Below are 26,098 nucleotides of genomic sequence, written 5' to 3' on the forward strand. Positions count from 1 at the left end.
AAGACCCCGAAGAGGACGTTGATGAAGAGGTCTTGGCTGTTTTCAAAGACGTTTTAGGGTTTAGATTTGGGTACGCACAAGGGATGGGGCACATGGTCATTACCGACCCCTCTTCTTCAATGATGAAGAACAAGACATTTATGCATGTAGCCGAGGAGAATGAATGAAACAAGACTTGTGCAAAAATGTATAAGAGTAAAATAGACCAAATTATGGGTGATATGGCTGACATGAGGAGAACTTTTTCTGAGTATGAGAAAGGAATGAACTTCTGAATGTCTGAGTTGGAGGGAAATAGTTAGGCTCATAGAGAGACTTAGGGAGATGCTTGGGCATCTTTGTTGCTAGAAGTAGGCTGATTTTTTGTGGGTTTTTTTGTGGATTGTATCAATCCAATGGCCATGGCAGTTTGTAGAGGGGCAAATATCTTGATGTGTAGTGTGGGAAGTTTTCTATAGGGAATCAAATTTTTGGAAGTAGAAGGGAAATGGTGGTTTTAGCTCATGAATGGGTCTGGTTTTAGGAAGTGTGTATGATCTGACTTTTGGATATGGGGAAGTAATTTCACGACAATGTATGTATTTCCTTGAATTTTCATAAAGACTTGTGGTTATTATGAAGGGGTGATTATCTATACTTTGTTAAAATATTTTTTGATTGATTCTCATATATTGTGGTGTAGTTTGTTTTATGTGAAAATTGATGCTAGAATTTTAGTTTGAGGTATGTATGTAATCTTGTTCAATGGCTCCTAAGGTGAGTCCAAGTAAACCACATAGCTGGGGCTAAGTTTCAAATATGTTCACTGAAAACAATATTTAAATGTGTCTTTAATTCCACATAAGTCACTGGTGGGATCATGTTACTCATTAAATCTGAGTAATGCACTTGGATCAAAGTGGTTGTTCTATGGTTAAGATTTAATTAGCCATTATAATGTCCCAGATTCATAGTTTGTATCAGCCTTTGATTGATTTGCTAAAGTAATGTCCTAGTAGCGGTAAGCAATGTTTTCTATTGGCTAATACAGTTAAGTACATGGTTTTTAATTTTAGGACACTATGCTCTTGTGATATTTCTGGATTAAGAGGCTTAGCTGTACATATGAATGGAGATGAATAAGAGCAAACAAGAGAAGCGATGATGTGTACAGAACAAGAGTAATGTGTCTAGAATGCAAAATATGTATACATGTAGTTAGGCACATGTGCACTACTCCCCCTATTTGTTATGTAATCTGGTTCAATGGCTCCTGTACAGGATTTGTTATATTAATTACTGACCATGTAGGCTTCCCTTGGGCACCACTCCCCCTATTTGCAAACATTGATGTATATAGTCATGGCCTTGATTTACTGGTACTTAAGCCAGTGGAAAGAAGTGTAAAACAATCATTTAAATTCTGTTATATATGGATGTTGAAGAAAATTATGTTGTTGGTGAATTATTCAGGTGCTGGTTTTCTTTTAAGTGAATGGCCTTTTGTTGTATAGTTGTAATTCTTCAATTCGAGTATCTTGTGATATTTTTGTCATTTTTTTTTCCAGAGAATTTGAGTGCCTTGATTGTAATACTTCGTGGGAAAAAATTGTAGGGAACACTCTTTTCTATCATCAATTTTGTGCGAACAGGTTTTTTGAGAAGAGCTGGTGTGCTGGGGAAAAGGTTGTTTCCACTTACCAGTTTCAATATTTCCCATGAAAGGCTAGCTAGTTTTTCCCGACGAATATAGTTCATGCAAACAACATTTTTCCTATTAAAAACCAATTTTTTTTAGTTGATAACTATTTATCTCCATTGAACCTCTTCATGGCAAATACAATTTTGCGATGAATAGAGTTCATGGGTTAAAACATATTTGGCAGGAAAATGTTTCATGCTACAAACCACATTTCGCACAAAAATGTTTCATGGGTGAAACAGTTTTGGGACGAAAATGGTTCATGCTGTAAAACACAATTTGCACTAAAATTTTTCATGGGAAAAACATTAAACCAAGCCACCACATTGTTTCATGGGAAATTTCCAGCGAGAAATACAAGTTTTCACCACAAACCACGTCCTAGGATAGTCATTTTTTCCCATGAATTATACTGTTAGTGGAAAAAGTGGCTTACCTCACCAATAATATTCCATGAGCCTCCCACGGGAGAAATTGGTCAGAAAAAAGCTTTTGTCACTAATGTTTCACCTTTTCTGATCACAGTCTCTCCCAGGTAAAACACGAATATATTGTGTCAAAAAATATTTCTTCTGTATATTCAATCATCATCATTTTACACAATCGTTTATTACAATTATATATGACCAGAATAAATATTCTATTCTAGGCTATACAAATCAGGTTCCTATAATCACGCTCTCGTGTAAAGGAAATAATTTCTTTCCATATATTACAACTCACGCCAACACTCCCCCTCAAGTTGATGCATACGGATCCCTTATGTACAACTTGACTAGTGAGTTGTAGAAATCTTTGCTGGACATGGCTTTGGTAAGCATATCTGCTAGTTGGTCTTTAGACTTGACAAATGGGAATCGAATTGTCTTAAGTCTCTATGTTATGTTTGATGAAATGCCGATCCACCTCCACATGTTTAGTTCTATTGTGCTGAAACAAATTATGAGAAATATCTATGACAGCTTTATTGTCACAAAAAAGACTCATTTTGGATGTGGGAGCAAACCCAACCTCGGTTAGCAACCTTTTTAGCCAAAGAAGTTCCCACAAACCCTTGGCCATCCCTCATAATTCTGCTTCTGCACTAGAGAGTGCCAGCACCTTTTGTTTCTTACTTCTCCATGTCACAAGGTTTCCACCAACAAATGTGAAATACCTGGAGGTTGACTTCCTATTTATGATGTTCCCAGTCAATCTGCATTTGTTTAGCCCTCGACTTCCAAATGATCATTCTTAGAAAACATGAGCCCTTTCCTTGAAGAAGACTTCAAGTATTTCAGTATCCAAGTTACAGCCTCCATGTGTTCCTCACTTGGACAATGCATAAATTGACTCACCACACTCACGTCATATGTAATGTTTGGACGAGTATGTGATAAATAAATTAGTTTGCCAACTAACCGTTGGTATCTTTCCTTATCAGCTGGTTTCTAGTCCGGATATAACCCAAGCTTGTGATTCTGGACAATTGGGGTATCTATTGGTTTGCACTCCAACAATCCAACCTCAGATAATAAATCTAGGACATATTTTCTTTGGGATAGAAAGATGCCTTGTTTGACCTAGCAACCTTTATTCCCAGAAAACACTTGAGCCCACCTAGATTTTTCATTTCGAACTCATTAGCCAATTTCCCTTGGAGGCGTGATATTTCTTCTCTATCATCTCCTATGATAATCATATCATCGACATAGACAATTAGAGCCGTTACCTTGCCCTGTTGTCTCTTGAGAAATAAAGTATGATCTGAGTTGCTTTGTTTGAAACCATACTTCTTCATTGCCAAGCTAAATCTCCAAAACCATGCCTACGGCGATTGCTTTAACCCATACAACGCTCACTGCAACTTGCACACCTCATTAGTTCTCGTGGTCACTGAGTAACCTGGAAGAATGTCCATATAAACCTCTTCAATATCACCAAGAAGAAATGCATTCTTCTAGTCAAACTGATGTAGTGGCCAATCTAAGTTCATTGCAAGAGATAACAACACCCTAACAGTATTTAGTTTGGCTACCGGTGAGAAAGTTCCTTGGTAGTCTACACCATATGTTTGTGTATACGCTTTTGCCACGAGTCTTGCCTTGTACCTCTCTATAGATCTGTCAGCTTTGTGTTTGCTAGAGAACACCCACTTCCACCCTACTGTTTTCTTTCCTCTCGGTAATGGCACTAGGTTCCATGTCTAATTCTTCATTAATGCTTCTATTTCTTCTTTGATTGCTTGAGTCCACTTCGGGTCTTCCATGGCTTCTTCCACCCTTGTTGAAACATGATAAGCAGAAATGTCATGCACGAAGGTCTTGAAAGGTTCGGTTAGCCCCTTTGTGGACACAAAATTGGCAATGGGATATCATGATCTTCTTTCCTCAATGTCTGGTGAGTAGTGGCTTGGTGGTTTGCCACGATTGTGCCAGTGAGGTAATACATAACCAGCAAGAGATTCCGTGATGTCGGCGTTAAAAGAGCTTACCTCAAGAATATTCTCAGGAGTTGGGTCGTCGGGTACTATAGAGGGGGAAGAAACTGCAGCTTTGTGATTAACTTCTTGATGTTCAGGAGCTTGAGGAATACATAATGATTGCATCGGCTCCACACGTGTTTTGGACAAGCCCGACCAGTCTAGTTCCATCCATTTCGGCTCTTCCTGTCCAGTCTCCCCCTAAAAAGGATAATTGGGTGGGAAAAAGGTTTCTGTTTCCATGAAGGTGACATCCATGGATACATAGGTGCGATTAGAAGTGGGGTCGTAGCATCTATAGCCTTTTTGATGAATGCATACCCCAAAAATAAGCATCGACGAGCACAAGGGTCTAGCTTAGTCCTTTGGCTCTTATGGAGATGGATGTAAGTAACGCACCCAAACACACGAGGCATAAGCATGAATACTGTGGGCAAGGGGGTATGAGCCGCAAGAGCTTATAATGGTGTGTGGAAACCCAACACTTTAGAGGGCATTCGGTTTAGGAGGTGCACAGATGTGGTAACCGCAGAAAACCCAATACATGAGGAGCATGGGCACCTAGTAAGAGAGCTCGGGAAGTCTCAAGAACATGTCGGTTTTTTCGCTCAGCAATACAGTTTTGCTTAGGGGTCTGGGGACATGAAGTTTCATGAAGAATGCCATGGTGTTGGAAATAATCATGAAACTGGTGATTAAGATATTCACAACCATTGTCCGATCGAAACACTTGAACTTGCAGAAAATTGTGTGTTTAACATAACATGAAATGACTTAAACACACTCAAAACTTCATCTTTATGTTTTAGCAAATAAAGCCAAGTCATGCTGGTACAATCATCAACAAATAGCAAAAACCATCAGAACCCGGACACAGTAGTAATTGGGGAAGGACCCCCACACATCGTAGTGGATCAAGGCGAAAGGAGTATCTCTTTTATTCGGACTCAAAGGATAAGAAACCCTATGACGCTTTGCTAAAATGCAAGTTTCACATTGAAAATCAAAATGCTTCAATTGAGAAAACAAATCTAGAAACAAATGTTTCATGTACGTAAAGGACAGTGCCAAACCCAGATCTCCTTCTTTTTTACACCAACAGAATGCTGCATATGATTTGCACTGCCCACACTAAAGTCTTCCATATAATAGAGCCCTCCTCTCTTAGTACCACGCCCAATGCTCTCCTTGGTGAGAATGTCCTGGAGAAGACAAAAGGTAGGATACATAAGCACAATACAATTAAGATCAAATGTCATTGGGTTTATGGACAGGAGCTTATGAGATAGTGATGGAACAAGTAATGTATTAGGCAGCTGCAGAGTAGGGGTTAATGTCATGGTGCCCGTGCCAGTGTCAAGGGTAATAACGCCATTAGCATTGGCAATATTGGTACATCTCGACAAGGAAGTTTGTGTGAAATCCTTAGCGTCAAATGTCATGTAGTCAATGGCGTTGGAGTCCAACAACCATGCACCACAGTCAGCATCACAATACGAACTATAACAAACACAACCAAAGTCAGGAGAGGAGGAAATGTCTGAACCATGGGCAACCTATGGTGTAAAAGATAAGTGAGGCTTTGCATTAGCCACAGTTGCGGTACCAAAACCCTCGTCTTTGCTGGCCGTGTCATGACGTTTCTTAGCCTGGAGATCATTCCACCAATTAGGATACCCGTGCAACTTAAAGCAAGTTTCACGTGTATGTTTCTGATTGCCACAATGAGTGCATTTCAAGCCTTCAGACGACGCACAATATTTTGTTTCCCATTGTGCACAGTAGACGTGTGGTTGGCAGGCCCAAGTCGAAGTCCTTTGATGGCGAGAATAGCACCAAGAACAAATTTGCGCTGCCAGTGAGCATAACAGTCTAATGAATGGCTTCGCGGCAGACGTGAGCATATGCTTGCTCCATGGTAGGGAATGGGCGAAGCTGCAGCACGTCACCTTGAATCTTGTCCAGGCGGTCATCAAGACCATCCAAGAAAACATACACATGTTCTTCTTGAAGGATGGTATTATACTTGTGAATATCAACTGCACACTCCATCGGATTAGGACGCCGGAAGTCAATCTCACGCCAGAACCCTTGAAGAGCATTGTAGTATTGCTCTAGAGAACCTCCAGCTTGTTTAAGCTGCATCACACGACGTCACTACCATTGAAATACGTGGTAGCAATGGAGTCCCACACCATTTTTGCAGTTGGAAACCAAATGAAATTCCCTATTAATGAGGGATCCATGGATTTAATTAGCTAGCCTTTGATAATGGCACTATCTATGAGCCATTTGCGAAAGGAGGAATCCGTCGAAGGTGGCTGTGGAATATCGCCATTGATATATCCCAACTTGTCTTTGCCCGAGATATACATCTCGACAAGTTGGGACCAGAGGGCATTGTTGGTGCCATCCAACTTGATGCCAATCGGAGAAGCAGAGGGTTCGATGGACAGGGTCGGTGTTTGGATGTTGGTAAGAGCTTCAGTGATTTTTGTTGTGAATTTGGTAAACATGGAATCAGACTGAGATGCATGAGTGTGGTGCTCTGTATCAGAATCCGACGACATGGTTGGCAAGGTAAGGGAGGGCAAGTATTAGGGATTGCTGGAACGAGAAGGCCCAAGATTAGGCTATGATACCATGTCAAAAAATATTTACTCTGTATGTTCAATCATCATCATTTTACACAATCGTTTATTACAATTATATATGACCAGAATAAATCTTCTATTCTAGGCTATACAGATCAGGTTCCTATAATTATGCTCTCGTAGAAAGGAAAGAATTTCTTTCCATATATTACAACTCACTCCAACATGTTGTAGTCATTGCAGAATTAATGATTGGGTAGAAAAATTCAATCATTCAGGGATTCTTACAAGAGTAGTTGATTGGATTGTTACCTCCTCAGTGAAAATTGGTTGTTGCATGTTACTCTCAAGTTGGCCGATCCATTGACTTGTTTCTTGACCGCTCAAACATTTTGAAGCAAAAATGTTTATAAATTTGTTGCGTCCCAAAACTTTCAATTGTTTCAACAACGGAAATTCCAAATCATGCACCCCCTTCCAAAAACCACTTGAGTTTTGGCAAACTAACAAGTATCATACTAGACGAGTATATGTAAGGAAGTTAGACATTGGAATGATGTAATTAGATTGAAAGATTGGAAAAGGAACTTGCAGCGACTTGATCGTGCCATATAGTTTCCAACTTGTCCATTTTCACAATATGCAATATCTCTAAGCTCCGAAATGTCAGCTGTAAAATTCATCGGAACAGTGGTTAAGAAATACCCCATCCCGTGATAACAACACTAACTAGTTTAACTGGATCTACAAAAAGATGTTACATCTTGATTCATTACATTAAGAAATATCGGATCCCATTATAGCAACATTAGTTTAATTAGATGTTAAAAAAATAATACGTATAAATTATTTTATCAAATCGTGTCAATTTATAAGTCTTTTTAAATAATTCTTTATAGTCCTACGGTATATATGACAGATCGTTCTTAAAACTTTTCAAAGTTCAAGAGCTGTCATTTTGCCTTCCCTAATATCCAATAAAACCTCACTCTTTGTTTATAGAGTCCCAACACATACATTGGGAGCACTTGTACAAGCAAGGATATTGAAAAATATGTAAGAATTCATTAGGGAAAATAAATAAGAAAAGACTAGATACACCTTACAGGAAGAGAAATTTTGAAAATGGAAATTAAAAAGAAAAATGAAAACACTTGGATTGCATCTGCATCATACCCCATAATCATGTCAATTAATGGGGTCATCCAAGGTTCAGTTATGATAAATAGCTTGTTGGCAGCCAAGTCACCATCTATATTTTGAAAGGATCAGCCTTTATTTGTAAAATAAACACTGAAAATCTTCTGAAAGAAAATTTGCCTTCTATTGAGAACAAAAGCGAAAACTAAATTTATTGCTGTCCAAGCAAAAGCGAACCATTTGTACTTCCTTCACTCCTTTTATAGTCCACTCCATCCTCACTTCATTCTGACATATCTTTTATTTAAGGATGTTTAGTGCTTGGACGTGCATGATATAAGAAATCACCAAATGCTTGAAAAAATACTAAGGTTTTGCTGGAACATTTTAAAAATAAAGAAACCCACAAATACAAAAACATCTACAAACACATAAACTCAGATTTAGACAAAGTGGGCAATGACCAACGAGAGAGGAAAGTGATATACAAACACAGAAACTCGGATCTAGCCAAAGTGGGCAACGAGAGAGGAAATTGTTATACAAACTGTGAGAGAGAGAGAGAGAGAGAAGTGATTTTGTTTTCTCTAGCATTTGGGAAGGGGGAATTAATGCTACGACCTCATCTGCCTACTTAAATTCATTTCAGTTAAAGCTACGGCCGCATCTGCCTTCTTAAATTCATTTCAGTTAAAGCTAATTACAGATACCCGAGTCAATAACTGATATCCGTAACCGGATTTCAGGTAAATAACCGTCCAAATTCACTCAGATTTTCGAGTTCAGGACTAGACCGGAAACGAATATACTGCCCTAGTGAGGCACGAATAATTTTCCTTTTTTATTATTTACGGCCTCCAACCCCGACTGCCTAGCCCACCATTAGATTAGAAAAAACTGCATCTCTTATAAGGTCTTGATTTTGCCAAGGAAGATGACCATGGAGCATTAATTTATTTAACTTTCTATTCTCTTGCTTTTCATGCACTCATGTATTAATTGTAAAGAGATTTTTTTGAGCTCCTTCCCTCTTTTCCCTTATTTATTTTATTTTTGGCCTCCTCTCTCCTTCTAGTTATTATTATTGTTGTTACTGAAATTTTTTCTTATCATTTCTCTTTCATCCCCATATTGTTTTGAAGAGAAGGAGATGCCATGTTCAAAAACAACAATGCAAATGACCTTTTTATTTCCAAAAAAAGACTCCACCTTTGTAATTCTATCAATCCCTCTCATTTGTGCCGTGAAATAATGTGAAAAGAATACAACAAGATTTAATATTTATATCAATTAAATTATCTGGTGCTAATTAAAGATGACTTGTTGTTGTAGTTGTAGTTGTAGATGTACTCCAACATGGATATGTGTTTTAATATTTTGTTTTGGATAAATAGTTTAATTATTTAGATTATGCTGTTTCATAGATTTATAGTTTTTCAAAAATAAAGTCCCAAAATCATCATATATTAAAGGAAAATAGGTATTCAAATTTCAACTAGGCACTTTAACAAACTGGCTAGGACCTTTAATTTATAACATCCAAATTTGCTTTCTCCCAAACACTTTAGGGTAGATTGATGATTAACTAAGTCTTACGTCTAAAATAAGAAAAACGAAATCATAAATCTTCTATTTGAGCTTAGCTCTTTGAACTCTAGATTGGGATTCTTACAGCCAAAAGAAAATAGCCATGTGTACAATTATATGTTATAAGAGAAAAACTTGGTGTAAAAGCTCACAGTCGAATAATATTGATACACTTACCACTTTCTTTGAATATATGCTCCCTTTTTCGGGACGAAATTATTACATTAGTAAAGAAAATATGAATACAACTTGAGGGGATGGGATATCCCATCGATCACCCTAAAAAAACTGATAAAACAAGAAAATAAACACGACTCAAAAATTGGTATCAAATAATTAGTCTGTCCCATAGTTGACGAAAAACAATGAGATAAAAGTTAAAGAAGTGTAGGTATAGATTAGGCAGGGCCGTGAAGGGGAGAGTACGCTGTGGTGGTGTGGCAATACATGAGGACCATGCATGTACAGACAACAACACATATGGCTCATGCACGCATTGATCAAAACAGTAGAAGAGTGAGTCGTAAACTGAATGAGGAGACATTTGGGTGGTGCATGCATGGCTGCAATTAAAGCCTAGATTTGAAGTTCAAAGTTCTTGAAATAAAAGACAAAAAATCAAGAAAATAAGGAAAAAAATGCTAGTAAGCCAACCAGAGGCCAACTAGAAGAGAGTGGCTTTAAAAAAAAGGCCAAAATCAATACCATATGGGCGACATGCATGTGGTAATTGTTACATGTGCAGCAAATGGCTTTTGACAACCACGCACATGCGGAAGACTTCTTTTGGATGGTGAAAGAGGTTGATGAAGAACTAACGCTTCCATTGGTGGTGTGCAAGTGAGATTGTGGAATGGATGAAATACAATGTATCTGGCCTTTAATGGATTGAGTGGATTAAAAAAAAATTTGGAGCAAAAGAAGAGGCTCTCGGTGGGGGTTTCTTTTGAGGGGGGAGAGAGGGACATTGAACAATCTCATATACCCTCCTATTTCGCTCTTGGCATTTAAACTGTAACTCCTTGCCCACACCCATGAAGGAAAAAGGAAACAATACCTACTTTCAGGCAGGTCAATCTATCGGTGGGACAACCTTGAGAAAACCTTGGCAGTTGTTGTTGATCAGCGGTATATATCATACCTTATTAGACCCTTATCCAACCTATGCGTGTCGTCGAAATATATATCGACCTTTTGTGGAGTTGGTACTTATACTTAAGTACCAGACACTTGGGCTTCATGGAGAGGGCATGGCTTGATATCTCTGCACCGCATGTACATCAAGAACTGTCCTGGTAGCTCTTCCAAAAGAGCCTGGACCACATAAATCTGCCCACCTGCACATACCACACAACGAGTAGGTTATAGTTGAAGTTAAAAGATGGGGTTGAAGCAAAAACAGAACAGCTGCAACAAGATAAAAGTAAAAGGAAACTGTTCATGTCATTTGATACAAAAGTCAATAGGCCCAAATAGATGATACAAATGTCAACTGAAAAATGAAGTAGAATTGACTTTTGGGTTGTTAATGAAGGAGCCAAGCTGTTTGGTGTTGATCAACCTTGGTTGGTCAATGTTTAATCCATAAAGAGTTAAAAAAATACACGGAAAATAAAGGACCAGGACAGTGGTGCATGGAAACAGCAATTCATGCAACATCTCTGTCAGACACAATTTCAGTGTTCAAACCCACCCTTTAATCCTTTCTTCCCTCCATCATTGAATAATTATCTAGCTAGGCATTGCAATAAAAAATGTGGTTTTGTTGCTCTCTCTCTCCCCACAAAAAAGCTCTAATTGTCTCTAAAAAACTCTCCCTCCCAACCTCACGCTGAGAGGAACGAAGTACCTCCCAACTTCTCCCTCCCCTTTCTCTCCTTCCTTCCTCAATCTTCTCCTCATTCTAGATCTTCTCATTCCATTTCTCCAGTTTTTTAAAAAAATTTCCCCTCATCTTCTTCCTTCTTTTGTCTCTATTTTGTTAAGTCTTAGAGGTTAGTTCTACTGCTCTCTGACTGGTTCCAACCACCACTAGCCCACCATATATAGAATCCCCACCATTTGATCACCCACAGCCACCACACTCAGGTACCAAACAACCACACATATTGCCACTCGCCAACAACGACAGGCATCGGTGGCACTCGCCATCTCCCGCCTGCTCTCTTTTTGGCAGTTAACTCTCCTTTACTTGCACCTCAAGTCCCTAAAGTGTTTTCCAGTCATTTCATTTTGTTTTCACCTCCATTTTCCTTACCCTAACACCATTTTGCTGGAAGTGTAAACTCTCAATTTGTTTTTGTCAATCCACTTATGATCACCACGTGCCTTATCTTTGATTTGGCTGCTTGCTGATCTACGATCCACCACCACAAGATCAATATTTTGATTGGTGCATGAGGCCCATGCGTCACATTCCTCAACAGTTTCCATCCTTTTTGGGGAAACAGACTATCTTCTTTTTTGCTAGAAGCAAACATTTGTTCTTGCTTATTATTCTGAGAATAAGGAAGATGTGAGCATGGGACTCTCCCAACACTCCAAAATAGTTAATTATGGTGCATCATTACCACCGTGGCTCCAAGTCACAAGACCACAATCTCTTAGTTGAATTGCACCAAGAACGACATTTTATGACAGTTCTTTCGATTTTTGGTAAAGACACATGCATCTGGACCCAAGTTTTAGCTCCATATGTGCACGTACCATTATATACTTACCATGAACATCTCACATTGGAACAAACTGTACGATGTCACGTGTAGCAACACGATCTGTAGAGCTCTCTAATCGTTGTCCTTTATCAGCATCAAGGACCTGTCACAAAAACTAAGTTAGATGACAGATTAACACATGAGTTCTAGAAAAACAATGCCATACCTCCATTTGTCCAAAATCTGCACCTCTCACTCCCACTATAAGAATTGATAGTGGAAGATCAGATGCCTTCACCAAAGCGTCTTTCGTTTCTTGAAGGTCTGTAAGGACTCCATCCTAGAAAAGGTGACAACTTATTTGATTACCAAACAAAGGATTGAAGGTGGAAAGAGGTATCAAATTATGAAGTTAACTATTCTATTTACCGTAATAATTAGCAAGATGAAGTACTTTTTGCTGTTGTATGAAACATATTGGCTTGCAATTTGAGCAGCTGTTTTAATCACTTGGCCAAACAACGTTGGTCCTGCCAGAGTAACATTATGTAGAGCACTTGCATAAGCAGACATGTTGCCTTCAACTCCTTCGACCTATTGAAAATTAGAAGCTAAATGCGTTACTTGAGGAGTATGAACATGTAGTTTTCATAAGGATGATACGTATGCTATGCAAAAATGAAAAATCACTTGATTTCAATGAGTCTTATACGGTACATATCATTTTCATTATGTTAACAATTGTACAAGGAAGAAAAAAAGCACCGTAGAGTGTAACACATAATATTATGAAGAGTATTGGGTGATAACTCGATCCATTTGATTTTCATCGTTTTCATTTACTTACAAAATATTTTGAAGGACCATAAAGACTTTCTAAGCCTGTTAATTGCATATCTAAAATTATTGTATATAACAGTTTTTCATGTGTTATGGTTAATCTGTACTCGGTGTTTTTTCAACTAATGCTTTTACCAAGTTCTTACTTATTTGGTTGAAGCTGACTATGATACTATTCATAACTAGAAGTGGTAGAGGAAGAAAAAAAGCAAACAAAGAAAAAAAGATAAATATTAAATTTTTTTAAGAACAAACAATGATGAGATAAACAGGTTGAAACAAACAAAAATCAGGGATTAACTACAGTATTGTAGGAGGGCAAACAAGATGGCCATAGTTCTGTGGAAATGCCAGTACATGCAAACCAAAATGTTGCATTAGAGACGAAGAAACAATAATTATAAAATGGGCTTCTCTCACCTCAAAGCTACCTGCGCTTCCATTCAGGTTGAAGCAATGTGAGATGGTTCCATCAAATGTTTTCCCACCAAAGCCCCAAGCAGGATAGCGCCTATCAGAATCATAAAATTGAATAACCTCCCCAACCTCCATTATAGCCTGAAACAAATTCAGTTATCAAGCAGATAATAACTTCACCCATCAACAATAATTTCTTTAAATACAGGCTAACAGAAGGCCCACTTAACAAACCAGAACAAATAAACTTGTTTTTCTCAAAAGCTCAAGCAAGCAAATTGGATATTGAAAACGAGCCACTTGATCAAATTGAGTTATAACATAAATAAAAGAATGCAATTTAGAAACATGTTTATGAACCAAACTTCATAGAAAAATATATATATATATATATATATATGAGCCAAATCAAGATGACAACAAATTTCTCAGGTCAGTGTTATATGTGGGGAGGTAAATTTGAGCGTCAATATCATAATGAAAATACAACTCATGAGCTCGTATAGGAGAACTTGATATGGAGGAGAGGAAGGACATGCCAATCGATCCAAAGAATTTGCCTATACTAGTTTTGAAGTCAAAATAATATGCTGTTGAAAGCACCAGATCAGGATGCACAGACTCACCTTCTGATAAGAATTCAACTGGCCGGAAGGATCAATGTAGTGTAAAGAATCTGGGTTCTGAGGATTTCCATTTGAGGCTGGACAAATTAAAATTGACTATTCAAATTATGAATAAGACATTCGGGCGAAACATAAATAGTCCTCTAGAAATTACTTACCTGTAAAGTCAACTGCAACCATAAAGTTCAGCTCAAATCCACAAGAAACGTAATCAAGAAAGTTCAGCTCAAATCCACAAGAAACGTAATCAAGAAAGCTGTATTGTTCCTTCTCACAAAATTGATCCACAAAGAGCTCTCCCTTCAAAACCTATATTGATGAATCATTGAACAAATGTAAATTCAAATAAAACGAATAAACTGAAATATTTTAATAAATTTTACTGCAATTATGAATAAGTACCTTCTTGTGACCATGATGAGATGTTATAGTAAGATTTTCACCACTTCTACCTTCTTGAAGTTTTTCTAGGTCGGCCACTGACTTCTGAAGTTTACTGATATGGTAAATTTAAGAACAGTATCTTCTTTAGAACCAGAGACTAAACTCAGATAACAAGGGAAACCAAGCAAAAATGAATCAGATTAACTAAATTCCACTTACCCAATAAGCGAATGTTTGCCACTGCTATTGAAATCAAAGCACTCGATAATCAGTGGGTTATCCTGCAACAAGTCAAATTTCATGCAACACATGCATCTTCTTAATCGTCCAAATAGCACAATATCCTATAATATAGTGTGACCAAATCATAAGGTGACAAGTTTACCTTACTTCCAAACTGCTGCACACTCAGGCATAGGGGTTTCCATTTTGGATTTAAATTGTTGTTCACTACTTCAGTCTTGCATATTGGAATGGAGCCTCCACTCTCCATAATTCTAGATATTCTTAGAAAAGGGTCCTAGAATAAAGTGATGAATTTTAAGGATGAAACAAACAACAAATATACATGCATACGTAACATAAAGCTTTGCAAATACATACACTTTTAGAAAATATGTCCTTGTTATCCAAGTAAGAACAATGGAGCATCATCTCAACAACCCTCCTTAAAGCAACTGTTTCCTCTGCATGGATGGTGAGCACCCCTAAGTTCCTCAAACCCACATGCCCAATTTTACTACGAAGATTAAGGGTTAAACTCCGATTTTGTTTGGTAAGTACCTGCCATGGAAGAGGGGTAAGGATTTGATGTTCAGCAAGGTTAAAAATGGCAGCAATTGCAACATGCTCTCCAACTGCATCGATGGTAACCTAATATCTTAATATCACTTAATTGGGGAAGAAGCTCTCACAATAGTCTTTCTGCTATTGAAGTTTTTAATACAAAAATTCTGAAAATTGATATAATTTTATACTCAATTTGCACCAGCTTAGTGAAAATGCATATGCATTCTCAATGAGCCTGATTGATCCCAAGACAGCATACCTCTGATAGAACACACGTGGCCTCTCCAAGAAAATCTTGATCCTTCAATTTCAGTGTCTGAAACACAACAGAATAGATATATTTATTAAGTGCAACAGAAAAATGGCTCATACAAATTTTCTAAAAATTACAGATCATATGGTAATAGTTTAACATTATGTTTTCCTCTGGCGTTTTGTCTCTGATCCAACTCAGATTTTATCTGCACTTCTCCCATAAGTTGGTTTCTTTTCTCACATGACTATGAATCTATGATTAAAAACAGTGACAATCTTTTGAAAGTACTCATGCATTAATCACAATTGAGGTAGTTGACCCCCTCCACACACATAGATGTACAAAATATGTGACCGAATTAAGCAAGAAAACTGCTGCACACCATTCAGTGAGTACTTTCCCATGTCGGTCTTACAAGTTATACAGTTATACGATGCATGGCTGCATCTGTATATATTGTCCAAATAACTTAGGCTGACATGAACATACAATTGGCATCCAAAAGTCGTTTATTATTGTTCTTGAATTAATGTTTTTTGTTAATTCAATGTGTTTAACCATGTATCAACAAAAATACAACTGAACAGGCTAGTGAAAGTATAATGTCATCTAACTAACACATATTTTCTCAGACAAACCAGTACCCAGCTCTTAGTCCCCAGTGTAAAAGAGTTCTAAGTTGCAAATTGCAGTATTCAGCACTTAAAAAGTATTGTAAGAGATACAGAAACACTTAGCATGTACACTTTTTCTTGTATATTGTTGGTACAAATTATAATTGGAAAAACATAACGTACAAAGATTTAAAACATTAGATACTCGAGAGCAGAAACTATAATGTACCTTCAAAGGTATATTGTGAAATTTGGTATCAACATCATATACATGAAATCTGGAGCAAAAATGAAGAAGGGAAATGCGAGTGAGTCAAGAGCAGTCAAATCAAAACAGGAGTTTCCGTAATAAAAAAGAAGTATATCTACAAAAAAGATAAGCACTTAAAATGAATTTGTAAATCTTACACCAATGGCTGTACAATCTCGAACTGGAATGCAACTGTAACTTTTTCTATCCACGTGGGATTCAAGCTATTCAGTATAACCTCAGTGCGGCCTAACTCCTCTAGTTTTCCATCTATATTCTTCGCATATACCACTGCCATGGGATCACTCTGAATAGAACAATATCTTTTTTAGCTCAAACAACAGTAAGACAATCCTGACCAAAATACACATATAAACAAACTACTGTGTATTGAAAAACTCAAACCTTGAAAGCTAAATAAACACATTTTTTTCCAAAAACGGTCAACATGAAGTATTAGTTCAGCTTGCTACCCATGTAAATACTACTTACGATAAATGTAAACCAAACACTACCAGGATGGGAATACCATGAAAACTATTCATAAACTTGAGAAGAAAGAAAAACACCAGAAACTTGGGGTGTTAACTCATTTTCTAGCCATTTTGAGCAAACAAAGATAGTGTCCAAGATTTAGTCATCCAAAGGTTAAGCTGAAGAGATACAGAAGAAGCAAGAAACTCTTCAAATTTGAAATCCATTTCTTGTTTGAGAAAGTCCTAATGGAAGACATATATCCTCCTTATCAGTAAACACAAGACACAAGTACAAACTAATATATCATTAAGAACACCAAAACAGAACAAACTAAATTATATCACTGAGCACTGTAGTTTTCTTACCCAGGTTTTTCATCAGTATATAGTAACTAGCCATACTAACCAAGACAGTTATCGATCCACATACATAGTAATCCAGCTCATTACAAGAGTATGGCTACTGTAGACGAAAATGGAGAGAAAAGTGGGGAGAAAATATTACTCACTTTCTTATTTCCACAGTGTACACACAAGCATATATATATACCCTAAAACCAAGAGACACATATACCCCTATACAAACACATTATAGACAATATATTCTAACACTCCCCCTCAAACTGGGGCATATACATCATATAAACCCAGTTTGAAACAAATAGGTTTTAAACGACTCCAACACAAGGATTTAGTAAACACATCTGCGAGTTGATCTGCGAACTTCACAAAAGGCGTAGCAATGTCACCACTTAGTATCTTATCTCGAATGAAGTGACAATCAATCTCTATATGTTTAGTCCTCTCATGAAATACCGGGTTAGAGGCAATATGCAGTGCAGCTTGATTATCACAAAATAGCTGGAGAGGGATAGGAGCTGGAAACCCAATCTCTTGAAGAAAGTGTTGTAACCATGTCAGCTCACTAGTAGTATGTGCCATTGCCCTGTATTCCGCTTCCGCACTAGAACGAGCTACTACTGTTTGTTTCTTACTCTTCCATGTAACCAAGTTACCTCCTACAAAGGTACAATATCCAGTAGTAGATCTTCTATCTGAAGGAGATCCTGCCCAATCAGCATCTGAAAATGCTTCAACTCTAAGATGTCCATTTGGTCGATATAGTATTCCAAGACCAGGTGCTCGCTTGAGATAACGAAGAATATGAACCACAGCATCCCAATGTGAGATCCTAGGCGTTTGTAAAAACTGACTCAGTACACTCACTGCATAAGAGATGTCTGGTCTAGTGATGGTAAGATAGTTCAATTTCCCAACAAGTCTTTGATACATACCTGGATCTCTAAACAGCTCCCCTTCTTCTTTCAAGAATTTACGATTGGGATCCATAGGGGTGTCAATAGGTCGTGCACCCAACATGCCGGTTTCTTCTAACAGATCGAGTACATATTTCCTCTGAGATAGGTTGATGCCCTCTTTAGATCTACTGACTTCAATTCCAAGGAAATACCTAAGCTTGCCCAAGTCTTTTGTCTGAAACTGATCATGTAAAAATTGCTTTAGTCTAATAATTCCAGCAGAGTCACTCCCAGTGATTACAATATCATCCACGTATACAACCAACAAAATGTGACCTGCATCACCATGCAAGTGAAATACCGAGTGGTCTGTTTGGCATCTGTGAAGACCAAAGTTCAATACAGCATCAGAGAACCTTCCAAACCATGCTCGAGGAGATTGTTTCAAGCCGTATAATGCCCTTTTCAACCTGCATACAGTACCTCGATACTCCCCCTGAGCAACAAACCCAGGTGGTTGCTCCATATAAACTTCCTCATGCAAGTCGCCATGGAGGAATGCATTTTTTTACATCCAGCTGAAATAAGGGCCAGTCTAAATTAGCAGCAAGAGAGATTAGCACTCGGACAGAAGAGATTTTGGCAACTGGAGAGAATGTCTCTTCGTAGTCAATACCATAGGTTTGAGTATAGCCCTTTGCAACCAGGCGGGCTTTCAGACGTTCCACAGAACCATTAGGATGAAATTTGATAGTGTATACCCATTTACAGCCAACAGGTTGTTTACTAGGTGGTAGTGGAACAAGATCCCATGTGCCATTATGATGAAGAGCATCCATTTCACTTTCCATAGCTGTCCTCCATCCCGGATCAGATAATGCATCCTGAAGTGTCTTAGGAATAGAGAGTTTTGAAACTTGAGATGTAAAACATGAGAATGAAGGAGATAAGGCATGATATGAGACAAATTGACTAATAGGATGTTGAGTAACACAAGAACGACTACCTTTACGAAGAGCAATAGGTAGAGAGTCTGAAGTACTGGGTAACTCAAGATCTGAAGATGGAGGCACGACTGGTTGGGGCAACTCAAGATCTGAAGATGGAGGCACGATTGGTTGAGGCAACTCAAGATCTGAAGATGGAGGCACGACTGGTTGAGGCATGGGAGCCGGCGGCCGCGAGCGACGTGAGTAAACCTGCGGTTGGGAGGGAGATTGTGAGGGAGATAATGTAAGGGTAGGTAATGGTAGAGGGTCACACTCAACACTTGAAGATGTATTTGAAAAAAAAGGTATGGACTCAAAGAAGGTAACATCAGCACTTGTGAAATAGCGTCTAAGAGTAGGACTATAGCAGCGATATCCTTTTTGAGTCCGAGAATAACCAACAAAGAGACACTTGGTAGAACGGGGGTCAAGTTTATCAAAGCCTGGACCAAGGTTATGAACAAAGCAAACACATCCAAAGATTTTTGGTGGAAGAGAAAAAGGTGAAGATGACGGAAACAAGACGGAGAAGAGAGATGAACCATTAAGAACAGATGAAGGCATACGATTAATAAGATGACAAGCAGTAAGAACACCATCACTCCAAAACCGTTTAGGAACATGCATATGTAGCAATAGTGCTCGGGTTACATTTAACAAATGCCGATTTTTGCGTTCTGCCACCCCATTCTGTTGGGGTGTATATGAACATGATGTTTGATGAACAATTCCTTTGTCACTTAGGTAAGTAGCAAAGGCACCCGATAGATATTCCCTACCATTATCAGAACGCAAAATCTGAACTTTTTTATTAAACTGAGTTTTAATTTGTTTCCAGAACATTTGAAATATGGAAAGAAGTTCAGATCTGGCCTTTATCAAAAACAACCATGTCACACGAGAGTAGTCATCAACAAATGTAACAAAATATTGAAACTTGTTTGATTCAATGTTGATTGGTCCCCATATATCAGAGTGAACCAATTCAAAAGGACTCGATGCACGTTTATCAATACGAGGAACAAAAGACACACGATGGTGTTTACTAAGTTGACACGCTTCACAAGAAAAGGGGGACACACTCCCCAAGTTCTTAATTTGACACTTCAAAAGAGAAAGTGAGGGATGACCCAGGCGACAGTGCCATTCAAAAGCAGATGATGAGAGGGTTGTAAGAGCTCGAGTGGGTGACTGTTGAACATCAAGATAATACAGACCACCAGCTTCATGCCCCGTACCAATCTTGTTCCCCGTCTTGAGATCCTGAAAAACACATGAAGAGGGATAAAAAGTCACTGAACATTGTAAACTTTGAGTAATCCTACTAATAGACAACAAACTAAAAGGAAAACTCGGAGCATGTAGGACAGATGACAAGGATATGGAATCAGTGAGTTTAGTGGATCCAATGCCTGTAACTTTAGCAAGAGAACCATTAGCAAGAGTGACACTTTTTACAGATGGTACAGTATTCAATTTAGACAGGACAGAAGACAAACCGGTCAAATGTTCGTTAGCTCCTGAATCAATGATCCATGGACCCTGAGTGGGTGAAACAAGACATGCAGATGCTATACCTGAGTGGGTAAGAGTAGCTGTGGAAGATGAAGCCCCTGTGTGACCCAAAAACCGCTCATACTCCTCCTTTGATATACTGATCATATCTGAAGATCTGTTGGAGCTCGTTGGCTGTGAATCATCTTGAACAGTGGCTTGATTAGCAGACCCAGATGGTCTACCATGCAGATTCCGATTAGCAGACCCAGATGGTCTACCATGTAGATCCCAACAATAATCCACTGAGTGGTTAGTGCGACCACAATGGGTGCACTTACGAAATTCACGACCTCGAGTGCGATTATCTCTTCCCCCACGTGCACCCCCACGTGCACCTCTTCCACTCTGACCTCCACGTCCAGCAGGAGCAACATAGGAAGCAGTTAAAGCAGATCTCTCGTTACTCTGATCAGAAGATAATGTAGCTCGTTGAAGTCGAGAGAATACATCAGGAAATGACGGAAGCTGTGGACTTGCCAAAATTTGAGAACGCACTGACTCATATTCCGGTTTTAAGCCAACCAGGAAGCGAACAATATTAAAATCTTCTCGTTGTTTCAGCATACTTGGAACATCAGAAGTGACGGGTTGATACATTTTGAGTTCTTCACATATGCCCATCACTTGAGAATAATATTCTTCCAGGCCCAAAGCATTCTGTTCCAACACGAAGAATTGTTTACACAACTCATAAATACGAGTTATGTTTCCAGCACCTGAATACATCTGTTTAAGATGCCCCCACACCTCTTGAGCAGTGTCAAAATGTATTAAACTCGAGCAGATACTAGGTTCAATACTAGTCAACATTAGAGATAATATTTGAGCATCTTCCTGCTCCCATTGAGCAAATGTAGGACTAGTCGAAGCAGGAATAGGATCAATCAGATGAGTACGGCGAATACCCTTGCCTTTCAAAAACATTTCAACGAATCTTGACCACAACATGTAATTCTTTCCATTTAACTTCACTGAAGTCATAGGCATACTGATATTTGGTGCAAGTGACATCGACTCAAATTTATTTGCCATGGGAAATATACCAATATATCACAACAGTCCACTTAGAAACAAAGATTTCACATAAAAATCATGAAACGTGGACCAAAACTGGAAAAAACAATCTGAAAACGTAGAAATCCAGATTAAAAACCCAAATCCCGAGCCTGTATTGAGTGAAATAAGTCTGAACCGGTCAAAAAGGCGTTGTACCGGTTCGGAACCGGACTGTATCGGCCTGAAAGTTGCCGGAATCGGACTGTATCGGCCGAAATCGGCTCTGTTTCGGCCGGTATCGGCCTGTTTCGGCTCTGTTTCGGCCGGTATCGGCCTGTTTCGGATCGGATCCGGTTCGAGGCCGGTATGCACTGTCCCGGATCGGGTCTGGATCGGACTCGGATCGGGTCCGGTTCGGACTCGGATCGGGTCGGGTCTGGCTTGTTTGGGCTGCGCCGGATAAGCCTATCCTAACCGAGGATAGGTTTAATCTATCCGTGTTACCAAACACGTTTTATTCCAACCTGGAATAAAACCCTATACAGGTTCAGGAGTATTCCTACTCCAGAACTAGAATATGAGTTTACCTGCAACCAAACGAAGCTGGATCGACGGACGGCAACCTCTTCCGGCGGCTGGAGACGACGGCAACCAAGCTTGGAGACAACAGAATCGGCCGGCGAGCTCACCCCTAGTGTCCAGTACCCGAGATGATGCCGGAAACTGGCTGGAAAACACTTCAACCACCACACGGCGCCGGCAACCACAAAAACCACACGGAAAGCACACGGAAACACTCCGGCGAGCACAAACACCACACGAGCTACACTTGAAAAATATTCTCAACCCACACAGAGCTCGGATTCGTGAGAATCGGCTCTGATACCATGTAGACGAAAATGGAGAGAAAAGTGGGGAGAAAATATTACTCACTTTCTTATTTCCACAGTGTACACACAAGCATATATATATACCCTAAAACCAAGAGACACATATACCCCTATACAAACACATTATAGACAATATATTCTAACAGCTACAAATATCTTATGTAAACAAAATACTGTCAAAATAGTAACAAACTTTTTTTTATAGGTAAATAGACATAGCCCAAGTACACAGAATGTATAAAAATAGTAGCTTAACATAAAGTAATGATTAGCTCACATGCCCATATCCCCTCTGTTTTGGTTGTATCTTGAAGAGTAAAATGTACTTCAACATAATGAACCAAAATTGTGGTAGTTATCTCAAAATTTAGAACTGATTAATTCATAAAACTATGTTAACTCCAGAAATATTATACCAGAGTCTTGAATTCATACAAATTCGAAGTGTGGTTTGGATCATAATTTCCAGTCCGTGCTAGGCATACAAAATATATAGGTGATGAAGGTGGACATTAGAGCAGTTAAAGAAATGATTCGGCAAAGGAAAGACGCTAGTATAAACCCTCAGTACACATCACTATCAAACATATGGTTATGTTTAGAGGAATACCTTTGAAATGATGTCACGATCTCGCAAGTTAATTGCTGATAGGGATAACTGCAGCACAGATTAAAATACATGAATACATTTTGAAAAGGCAGAACAAATGAGTTAACAGTACAGACATAAATAAAAAGAAACTAAAAACAAAAGAGCCACGCATGCAGATAAAATAACAATTCCAGATGTCAAAATCTCTTATAATACTGATAACCGATCCCATCCCCTGTAAAATTTTTGTCAGGCAATATACTGCTTTGGAGCTTGCCGTTATTCCACCCATTTCTTTCTAGTAAGGGGCAACAGAACTGCACAATTTCCATCTGTTGGAGATGAAAGAATGGCAGGTAACCCTTTTCAAGAATATAGGTGGCACTTCAACCTTTGGCACTTAAAAAAGAGAAATATTCAACTCTTGCACAATACTAAAAGGCAACATGTTGCTTCATACAACCTCATTAGTCTCCAATTTACTAATATTCCGTTAAAATATCAAGCTCATTTTACTGCAGTCTTAAATTTAAGAAGTTGGTTACTATGTGGGATATCAATTTAGTCAATCAAAACATCATCCTTTATCTAAGCGCCAAAACACGTGGCACCCCGATCATGCTATCCATTCCTGATTCTGAGAAACTAGTAATAGGCCAAACATTTAAATGACAGAATATCAGAGGCAACATTGCACTGCATGCCCCGCATGCTTCATTTATCAAGCGAAACTCATAGCTTGAAGAGTGTTACGGATGTAACATTTCAGCACCTTTGAAATACACACAAACCGATCCTCTACCATGCAACGAAAACAACTTCTTTGATAATTTTAAACATATATGTATTGTAAACAAAACCATAACACTAACACGAATACAAAATATTTATTATTTACTCTTTCTAGATAACCTTTTTTCAATCAAGTTTTGTACCTTGCATTTGTATAAGAATAGTATTACAGGGGAGAAACTTTACTGGAGAAGAAAAAAAGTAACCACAATTTTAAAAAAATAATAATCGTATTCATATTATTCTTGTTCTCATTGTATTTTATGGGCAATGGCCAACATAATAATCAAGTAAAATGAGAATAGTAAGAACCTAAGCCAATCTGGGATAGAAAATAAATAATGATACGAATTTCAGCCAACGTGGGGATAAACAGAGTAAAGAATATCAAGAGTCTGAGCCAATGTGGGGTAGATAATAGAGAGCACCACAGCTAATACAAATGCATAATACAGTTCTGTGTGCGTGTAATATATATATATATATATATAGATAGGCGTTAGAATGGCAGTCACTACCTCGACTCGGGCGAAGCGTTGATGGAGACCCCGAGACCTGTAGAAGAACTCAACGGCGTCATTGTGGCCAGCATTGTTGTTGTTGGTAGCTGTGGGGCTCTGTTGGACCCCACCCACGGCTTGCTTTCCTCCTTCCACGTCCGAATAGTAGTTCCCCATCTGTCTCTCTCTCTCAAGCCCAAATGAGATTCCTTTTTGGTTTTCGTTTTCTCTTCTCTATTTAAAACCCTGGATTGTGATTGTGGAGGATTGCCTATCTCTGCTCTGCTGTATTTATTAGGGGAGAACAAGCAGTTTCCTACGTATACGATGGAGTGTTTCCTTCCTTCTTTCCTTGCAGGAACCTACGAAATTGTAGCATCTTTTACGAAGTAAGAGGTGTTTTCTTCACAACCACAACAGTTTTCTTTCTTAGGACTCGACGAAACGCGGATTCCCTTGACAACTTTTTTTTTCCCCTTTGAGCAATTATGCCGTCAAACCAAAACAGAGGAAAACCGAAAAAGGAAAATGATGGATGCAGGGGACTTGCGCACGAAAAACTGACGGAATCCATGTGGAAAATGATACGGTGCGTTTCATTGGGTTTGCTACACGGTGCGTTTCGCATTCTACATTCGGATTCCCTCCATCTCCGAAGCTTCCCGAGACCCGATATGGGTTTCTGAACCCTAACCTTCGCATCTCCCTCCTCCATTGTCACTTGTCAATGTTGTCATTCTTTTCAAGTACAACACTCGCCACTCAGTTTGATGGCCAATATAAGCACATGGAATGATTCCAGCCCATGAAATAGGTTGGGAATTCACTAACTAAAAACATCTGAAATGCATGGGTGCCATCATAAAGGGAAAAAAGATGAGCGTTGACTATAAATGAGAAAGAAAGCATAAATCTCCATAAACAAAAGGAAACGGAAGGGAAGAGATGATTCCAAATCACTGATTTGTTGGGAGACCAAATTATACAGAACACCTACGGTCTTACCATTACAGAAAATCCAATCATAAGACAGAAGAAGAAGTGGAAACCCAGCTGCCACTGTCGTCCACCACTCACGACAGGATCTTCAAGGTAATATATTATCGAGCATAAGTCGTGTTGAAAATGGCCTGTCATAGAAGGGAGAAATAGCATAGATGACGCTGACAATTGGTGAAGGTGAAGTGTTAATAGCTTGTAAACGTTCAGATTTTTCGAATCGATGAAGACTGGGCATAGTTTAATTACAGTAAATAAATAAATAATGATAGCACTTGTAAAAGAACTGAGTGGCTCTACCACAGCTACCGATTCGGATTTAAATTTGGATTCGACAAGTGTTAAAAACAAAAAATTATAATATTAATAAAAAATATTTATTTAATCATAAAAATATTAAAATAAAATATTTATTTAACCATTATCAAAATTCCAAACATTATCACGATTCTACACATTTCTCAAGGTACCTTGGCTGACTATGGTAGGTTGAATTTAACCTTCTATCGAATTTTCCGAATTCCAAGGAATTTGTGCATCAAAGTTTTGAAAAGCCGAATAGGGAATGCTACCTATTTATCGTTTGCTTGGCAAGTTGGCACAAAGACTCTGCATTGTTTACATTATTGATAAAATACACTATCTATATTATTGATAGTATGTTAATTTATAAGATTTAAATTTATTTAAAAAAATTTATAAATTTAATTCTTATAATAGAATTTTTTTTTTCTTTTTAGTTTGGAGTAAAAAGA

The 26,098-nt window shown here is 38.4% G+C and overlaps 1 protein-coding gene across 1 annotated transcript; it reads right to left on the bottom strand.

Moving 5' to 3' along the window:
• Positions 1-9,579: 9,579 nt before the first annotated feature.
• On the bottom strand, positions 9,580-25,554 carry LOC122274145 (protein BONZAI 3-like). Its single transcript, XM_043083116.1, has 16 exons — positions 24,363-25,554; positions 23,071-23,118; positions 16,452-16,600; positions 16,273-16,321; positions 15,433-15,489; positions 14,988-15,167; positions 14,770-14,904; positions 14,604-14,665; positions 14,403-14,496; positions 14,159-14,309; positions 14,001-14,077; positions 13,378-13,515; positions 12,547-12,711; positions 12,344-12,457; positions 12,184-12,280; positions 9,580-10,800 (listed from the first exon to the last, which is right to left on the bottom strand). The coding sequence occupies exons 1-15, from the start codon at positions 24,519-24,521 to the stop codon at positions 12,194-12,196; spliced, it is 1,665 nt and encodes a 554-aa protein (XP_042939050.1). The 5' UTR covers positions 24,522-25,554; the 3' UTR covers positions 9,580-10,800; positions 12,184-12,193.
• Positions 25,555-26,098: the final 544 nt, after the last annotated feature.

Source organism: Carya illinoinensis, chromosome 8 (assembly GCF_018687715.1).
Source record: "Carya illinoinensis cultivar Pawnee chromosome 8, C.illinoinensisPawnee_v1, whole genome shotgun sequence".
NCBI classification, from domain to species: domain Eukaryota; kingdom Viridiplantae; phylum Streptophyta; class Magnoliopsida; order Fagales; family Juglandaceae; genus Carya; species Carya illinoinensis.